The sequence below is a fragment of the Halyomorpha halys genome, unplaced genomic scaffold (genome assembly GCF_000696795.3).
Source record: "Halyomorpha halys isolate HHAL.00 unplaced genomic scaffold, Hhal_1.1 Scaffold2267.1, whole genome shotgun sequence".
Classification (NCBI taxonomy): Eukaryota; Metazoa; Arthropoda; class Insecta; order Hemiptera; family Pentatomidae; genus Halyomorpha; species Halyomorpha halys.
This window is the reverse complement of record NW_027107175.1, coordinates 57,668-66,576: the sequence shown is the minus strand read 5'-3', so window position 1 is coordinate 66,576 and position 8,909 is coordinate 57,668. Positions and strand designations below refer to the sequence as shown.

At 29.7% G+C, this 8,909-nt stretch overlaps 1 protein-coding gene across 1 annotated transcript; it reads right to left on the bottom strand.

Annotated features, from left to right (window-relative positions):
- Positions 1–959: 959 nt before the first annotated feature.
- LOC106691343 (uncharacterized) lies at positions 960–8,321 on the bottom strand (the record flags this gene model as incomplete). The annotated part of the gene is given in 2 exon segments (XM_014437087.2): positions 960–1,211; positions 8,043–8,321. Coding segments are annotated over 2 exon segments (431 nt in total), but the record flags the coding sequence as incomplete, so codon positions are not given.
- Positions 8,322–8,909: the final 588 nt, after the last annotated feature.

Sequence of the window (8,909 nt, the reverse complement as noted above, 5' to 3'; positions counted from 1 at the left end):
TGAAAATAGATAATAATTACTTTACTCAATGCTAATACTACTTAATTGCTTTACTTTATGTTTATCTATTTGCATTCTGCAAAATTATTTACATTAATCATTCTATTTATCCTTTATTCATTGGTCGTCATCTTGTTTTTTTCTTAGCTCTGATGAAGGCTAGAAATTCTAGCCGCAACATTACCATTAATAGATAAGCAAAAGCTTGAAAACAACTTATATTTGTAATTCTCTGACCGTGTCTCCAACCATCTTCTCCTCATATAATTATAAATTTGATGGAGATTTAATTTTAGGTCCACGCTACATATAAGCATATGCCTGCCTACAATAATTCTAGATGGGATTTATTATGTTAGTTACTCATTCACAGCAATGTTTAATGTTCTTTAATTCCAGAAAGTTTTTTCTTTCGTTTTTGCACCGCATTGTAGATATCGATAAAAAATATTAAAATTTGTCCTAAGCCTAAAAATTAACCTCCATCTAATTTATCAAAATACTGGCCCTATCAAATTTTTCAATCCAATTCAATAGCTCAGAATGGTATAAATCAACCCAGTATTGTCAGTTCTCAATTTCAATTAAGGCGTTCACAATGAGCCCAAACAAAGTAAATATTCTAAACAGATTCTACTCCAGTCAGTGAATTTGAAATAAAATGAAATGATTTTATCTTTTATCAGCAATATATAATTAAACGCTAGACACTGTAAATATTAAAAAAATTGTACAAACATTCACCAAGATGGTAACACTATATCATTCGTTTGTCATAAATTTCACTACATACAAAGATTTCATGAAATGGTATTTTTTTTTTTTTTTTTTTTTTAATTAACAATTATGGACTGTTGAACATTTCATAATAAATATCAAACATAAATAGATATATAAATAGAGAGAGATAGAGATTACTATACAAGACTTAATGGCTACTATAACATAAGTTACTCTACAACTGTGCCGAGAAGAGAGGATGAGTCGACCCTTCGCTATACTTTAGAACTAGATAGTTTCCAAGAGACGGACCGAGCCCCCTGCAGAAGGAGTGCTCGCCGACGAGGGCTATCGAGATGGCGGGGAAGTTCCTGGCGATGGCAGTCGGCCAGGAGTGGCCCTTCAGCCAGGCCTCCGGGTCCGGGATCATCTCCTCGGGCAGCTCCACTTCCTGAAGGCTCTTCTTCGGGCACCGGCACGTCGCGGGTGTCCTGCAACAGTAGTTAATAGGTAGTTAGTAACCTGTATTAACACTCGTATTGTCTAATAGGCAGGATAGGGGGATAAATAAATAATAATAAGATGGTTAGTAAAACAGCAGTTCGTAGCCGAGTGAATTGAACTATTTCAATAAAAACATAATATTTATTTAATTAATCCACTTAGATTCAGTAAAAACAACGAGAAACAGATTGAAGCAAACAATAGTCGAACAAACATAATTAAATTACATGACAATAAAAATAGTAATAACCTGTTATTTAGGCCATTAGCCCCCTAAACCACAAAATAATGTTTAAAATGATAACTTAAAAAATGTTATTTAGTCTTATTGCCTGCAGAAATTGTCAAGGCAAAGGTTCAAAAAGAAAATAAATTTGTCTAAATGACAATTCAGTTTAATTTTCACATTTGACTAACTTACCCCCCGATGATATTCGCAAAAACACCACGTTTTCACACCAAAATTTATAACTTGCAAAATTTGTGTAGTGCATTAGCTCCCGTGGAATATGCAGACAATCATAAGTATAATCTCAGACAAAGGAATGCCATTCGTCCCATTTACAGTTAAAGGATACGTGTCCATTTAAGTGTCATACACTCTTAGAATGGCGAATCGTCAAGCAAAAGATAAACATGGTCCAGAAAAATCTGACTGGGAAGAACCACTCTACTCTCTCCTGTTCCTATAAAGTTAGGCCTAATGATAAACGTTATGAACACCTTAATCAAAGATGGTCATTTCAATGCTGTCTTTCACAATGTAATGAATTGATTTCATTGGATAGAGCCATAAGGTGGGCTTGTGATAACGTAAACGACCTGAAGTTCCATTAGATTAATCTAGAACTAAACAATACCGTCTTAACAAATAATGCAAAGAAAATCCTCTAGGGACTTCAACGCTGGGGTATGCGGTGAGGCTGGTCATGAAGCAAAACGGCAACTCTGTTATTAATAATTTGGGACTGAAAAAAAAATGTATTATTATTATTTATTTAATTGAATTTTTTTTTATATTTATGTTTAAAAAAATACAATAAGTAAATATTATAAATGTCCCAGAACACTTAATAATCTTGGGAAGGAACCACCCAATGGTGGTACTTTAATCATTGCTTTAAATTAGAAGATCCCGTGGCCATCTTCTTTTGAGACACCTCGGATGATTATTATGGATTGTTGAGGAGAAATTTGGAACTAATAGATTTGAGGGGGTAAGGATTTTGGAATGAAATGAGATATATCTATTTCGGAACAAAAATGAAATTAGAAATATATTTCTCTAAATTTCTAGCTAAAAATGTTTTTTTAAATTTTCAGCCACGCTTTATATGGGTCAATGATGCGTAAGGCTGCGAGTATAGTTGAAAAAATTGCGCTCAATATTTTTCCTCAAACACGATTAAGCTTGAGTATGAAAACTATGGTATGTACATTCATAAATCTTGGGAAAATACAAATTATTATTACCAGAAATACGTATTTATATTGAATATTATTATAGGTAGATAATTTGTAAATTTTAAAATGTACGTTTCTTCTCTATCGAATGATTGCTTTTTATTCCTATAAAAAATGAAAAAAAAAATTGTCTTGAAAAAACTAATTTCTTTAAAAAAAAATTTTTTTAAATAATAATAATAAAATAAATAATGTCCTGAAAATCTAAAATTTTCACTTCCATTTTACGTTTTAGACATGAAACTAATTTGGTTTCGTACCTGTCTGTAACCAAATTTGAGGGCCTAGTCAATTGAGTGTTAATCCGAATTTGATGAAATTTTCAAGGATTGTGCGGATTGCTATTTGGTCCCACATCGAATTTGTCAGATCTCATTCACCGCTATTTCCTAACTTATTATCTCGGCACGCCCTAATTTAGGCTAGAAACGGCTTGTTCAGTTTGGTCGTATTTAGAGCTGTTTTATAACAATCCTCAAACGGTTAAAATAAAAACAAATTCCATTTTTTTTTTTTTTTTACTTTATTTTGTCTAGTTTACTATGCTGTGATTTGGAATTACCTAACTCAAGTAGTTTGTTAATTTTTTTCTTCCCGTTCAACAACATTCGTTAGGGGTATTCATCTTTGTTTTAACATGTTAAAGCGTGTTAAATGGAAAAACTCATGTTAAATCGAAAAAAATTCTCATCTTTTACCGTGGTAAAACGAAATAACATTTAACATGGCTGAGAGTCTGTTACTTGGTCTGTTAAATGGAGAATGACGTCACACAATAGACCAGTTGAGATCGCCGCCATTTTTGTTGTTGTGACAGCTCAGTTCTTTCGTGTGTTTGTGGTATTCATATCCCTGTTATTAAACCAGAATGGATAATTTTAATGATACATTTGAGAAAAAAAACAGTAAAAAAAAACAATATAATTTCATTCTACTATCTGAAAATTTGTAAACGCTCGCCAGATAAAAATCTCACTATATGAACCATGTAATTATTCTTAGGGGACATATGTCCCATGATAAAGTTATTTTTCCTTTCATTTCATAAGCTAAACTTTCACACAAATTCCACTTTTCGCTCACTCTAGGCATGTTGTAATTAATTACTTAAATCAAAACTGAAGTAAACAATAACAGGAGGGTCTGCAAGGAAGGTTATAAACCCAAAGGCACAAGTTGCTGAGAAAATCCGCTAGGGGCTCTTAACGTTTTCATTTAACGTTTAACATGACTTTAAATAGGGCTGCTCACAATCTTATAGTTATAACATTTAACATGGTGAAACATTTAACATTTAACACAACATCATGAATACCCCTGTTATGTGCTTTAAAACAAACTAAACTAAAACTATCTTAATTTCACCAATTTTAATTAATAAGCAAATATTTAATACAATACGTTTCGGCAAACACGCCATCCTCAGGAAGTTATAGTAGATTTTCTAAAACGAATTTTGCTTATTAATTAAAATTGGTGAAATAATTTATCTTTAAATTTAAAAATTTACCTTCACCTTAAATAAATTTCATACATAATTTTTTTTGAAAGGAATATGGTCCGGGTGCGGTAAAAAAAAAAAAACTCAAATAGTAGAATTATACTATTTTAATGAGCCAACGTTTCGCCCCACGTTGCAGGGCTTCGTCAGGGCTATTTTGACGGCAGTCCCATTTTTGTTTTGACTGCCGTCAAAATAGCCCTGAAGAAGCTCTGCAACGTGGGGCGAAACGTTGGCTCATTAAAATAGTATAATTCTACTATTTGAGTTTTTTTTTTTACCGCACCCGGCCCATATTCCTTTCATCTTTACACACGGTCAATCAATAATCTTCCATTATTCCATAATTTTTTTTATATCCTGTTTATCCGCATGAAATCGGACCATAATCCTTTTAACTTTTTTTGTTTCTCTATTTGAGGTTTACTCTTACTCTATTTATGGTTCACCTATCCTCATACCTATATATATATATTTGATGATCATTTATAAAATACTCTTTGTAAAAATTTCAGATATGCACATTTTAATCGATTACTAATTGTATTTACTTTTTTTTTTAAACGTATTTTTAAATACATAAAAAATGAAATGAAAAATTATATATAAGTCATGTTTATTTTGTGTATTCTTAGGTATAATATTTCGAATTTGATTATATTAGGTATATTTTTTTCAGTTATGTTCATGCTTTCCATTGAACACTGAATTATATAAGTTCAAGCCATAACTATTTTTAAGTTGACGCCCTTCAAAAACTTATGACTATAAAAAAAAAATTTATAAATAAAAAAAGTACATAAAACTGTATATGAATAGTGGAAAGTAATGAATTCAAATAACAATTTTTGGAAATATAAATAAAAAAAAAGGCATTAAATCGAAAAGGAAATAAACATCTTAAGCATAATGATAGTATATTATTCAAAGGAAATTAGAAACACGTTTTGACGAAAAATAATCATATCCTGTTATAAATCATGTCGATTATAAAGTAAGACTAGACATTTGCTTTAGGATTAAATAAAAATTGTTTACAACAGATTAATTTAATTTATCATTTTAAAACAGCATAGAAACTACTTGTTTTATCCAGCTTCAATTAATACTGAATTGAAGGTTTTCATTACAAACATGTCTCTTACTAAATGATCTTGCCTACGTTGTATAACTAAGATTGGTACGATTTAGGTCACACTTGTGTTAACAACATGACAGGATGAAATAGATGAACTTGAGTAAAAAGTAAATAATAATATTTACCTTCGAGATATGAGAACTATATTCCAATCTATGTATGTACATATTCAATGGGTATTTCAAGCTATCTCCCATCCATGGATCGGTTTCTAATGATATCTCTTATCCATACTGTTTAAAATCAAGGAATTTGTTTTACACTCTCACTGACAAATCATAAATGAGCTCCTTATAATAGAAGAGCCTGGAAGAAAAAAAGGCAGTTATCTCACCCCAATTTTTTATCACTTTAATGAAAACTATGTATAATTACTAGTCAAAACTGATGAGTCTGCCAAGTATAAGTAGGGGGAATAAAAAATGGTGGTTGTTTCAAAACATTAATTTTTCATTCGAAGCTCTATATCTTAAGAACTACTAACAGCACAAGAAAATCTAAAAGATCATTATTTAAAGAAAAGTAAATTTGCTGAAATATTAACCCTAATTGACCTATTTACGTCTCGAGATTTATAATTTTAAAAAGCAACATTTAAAACGCAGCAGTATAAAAATATACTGAAATATCAGTAGTTAGTGAATCTATTTTGAGAAATATATATCTCATTAACCATTCGACGTATAAATGTCTATTAGCACTCAAATTAAAGCTAAATAATTGGACTATAAAGTAGTTTATGACCTTTACCTTCATAGGAATAGTAGTTTTATGATATTTCCAAAAATAAATTGATTTATAGTTGTTGGGACAATAGGTTTGATTAATGAAAAACCTTATTTCAGAAACCATTGGACGTACAGATGTCTGCTAACACTCAAATTAAAGCTAGTTAAATTTACTATAAAATAGTTTTATAACGTTTATCTTATAACGACTATAAATCAATTCATTTTAGCAAATATCATGAAAAGTACTACTCCTACAAAGATAAATGTCATAAGCTACTTTATATTAAGTTATACTAGCATTAATTTGAGTGCTAATAGACATCTGTACGTGAAATGGTTTTTGAGATATAGATTTTTCAAAATAAATTCACTAAGTAATAATCTTTCCGTACATTTTTATTAAATGCTCCTTTTTAAAAAGCTATATCACAAGAACCATTGGACGTAAATAGCTCTTTTAGGGCTTACAATTTGGCAAATTTACTCTACTTTAAATGATGCTCACTTACATTTTCTATTGTTGTTGGTAGTTGTAAAGATATATAGATCCCAATAAAAAATCAATTATCTTTAAGGTTTTGAAACAGCCGACTTTTTTTATTCCCCTACCTATACTTGGCAGATACATCAGATTTGACTAGTAATTATACATAGTTTTCATTAAGGTAATCAATAATTGGAGTGAAATAACTGCCTTTTTTCTCCTCTTGGGCTCTTGTACTATTATGAATTTGTTGTTTGCTTGAGCGCAGAGTGTAGACAAGGGAGTAAATACCTAAAATATTTGAGGCTTTCGGACATGTAACATCATGGTAACTAGCAAAATAAATAAATTTAAAGTGTTTGTTAATTACAATTTTTTACGGTCAAACATAACTTAATAACATAGTAAATAACATGAAAACAGTTTTCCTAAATATTCTTTCAACAGCCTTAATCAGCCTTAAAAAGTCAGTGGTGATAAAAGAATTCTATTGATTTAAAAAGTTCAGTTTTATGACCGAAAGTCTCATTAAATGCATTTTAATGACATGAATGAAAATTTTGATATTTCAGAACAAACAATAGTTTATCAGTCATGATTTTATAACCTTCATCGTTGTGGCGTTGTCATAGTTACTATCATTTTCAGTCAAAAGTTGTTTTGCAATTGAGTAGTTTATTTTCAAAACCAACTCAAATACTATTATTTGAATTGCTAGGTAACAATTTTTCGATTAATGTCTCGAAGTGTTGGTGTTGAAAACGGCGTAAGTGCCAACAGTGAAATTTTACAGGAGGGATAAAAAAAAAAAAAAATTGAGTAGGTGTATTAATGAAAAATGTACATTTACTGTTTTTTTTTATTTACGCTATTTGCCTTGAAAAAAAATCTTTTCAAAAGTGTTTACACTTTCCTTTTCAATTTCGACGCCTCAATTTATATAATTTAAAAAAATAATCGATAATTCTTGAGAATTTTCATTATGAGAATATGAAAACTATCCAAATATATTAAAAAATTAAATTAATTAAATTTCTAATTAAAAACTCGAGATTGTTAAGGACATTTTTAACATTTATATCGAAATCAGTTTTTGATCAATTAAGCATTCGTTCGTAATATTTTAACTGATAAAATTAAAACTTTTACAATTTTAAAATAATTGTTAATTATAATGCTTTATGATCAAATTTATGAAATCAGCCTTTTTTTAGTAGTCGGTGCTAAAAACTTCGTAAAAAAATTCAGTTACCATGTTTTACAACCGAATTATTTTTTTGTAATTAATCCGCAGTTTTTAGGTTAATCTTGTTCGAGTAACCAACTTGAAAATTTATTGTTTAAAAAAAAAATAAAAATCATTAGACAACAAAAACACAAAATTTAAACCCAGGAGTTACAGAATTTTGATATCATGTTTATAACCTTCCTTATTTCGAGTTTAAAATTCATTAAATAATTTTTTTTAAAAATTTTAAATGCTTTATGATAGTGACTAACCTGTCGTCCTGATAGTCGAGATGTGGTTCTGGAGGTTGGCTCTGAGTCCTGAGGACATGGAGCCAGAGGTTGAGGTTGGCCAATCTGTACTTGTCCTTAGCTTCGTGCCACCAGACTGAGTCCGCGTGGACTGAGACGGTACACAGAGCGTTTTTGAGGCACGACTCTGGGTCAGCCATCTTATTATCACTTGTTTTTTTTTTTATGTCTCATCTCTAATTTTGTACACGACAGCTGTTACACAGTACTAAATATCGATATAACTTATAATATTATATTGTAAAATTCGATAAATTCTTACAAAGGAGATGTTGAATTGAAGCTTCTGTTCATATTTACTGTAAACTTTTTTTTTCCATAATCGTCCAATCAAGTGTTTTATAATTAAAACAAATTATTTTTAAAGTAATAAATCCCTATTTATATTATTAATATAAATCATTCACACCGTCAAAATATTTGTTAATATATACTTAACAATCGATATTGCTATTAAAATTATCCAGATATAAAATTTAATAAAGCATTGGTTTTCACCATATTTTCTGCCAACTTTATTTTCTATAATTATCTATATTAATGTTTTATATTGTTGGAAGATAGTCCGGGTGGCGGTCAATAAAGATATCAAAAATGTAAAAGAAAACTATTTATTGTTAAACAATGTTTCGCCCCACTTTCCCGGGCTTAATCAGGGCTAAATGAAAAAACACGATATAAACATTATAGAATTGACAAAAAATAAAAATAAAAAATATTTCAAAGCAGTTGTTATGTACATAAGGTTTATAAAACAGAAATAATAATATGAATGGAAATATGGTCCGGGTGCGGTAAAAAAAAACTCAAATAGTAGATAATTATACT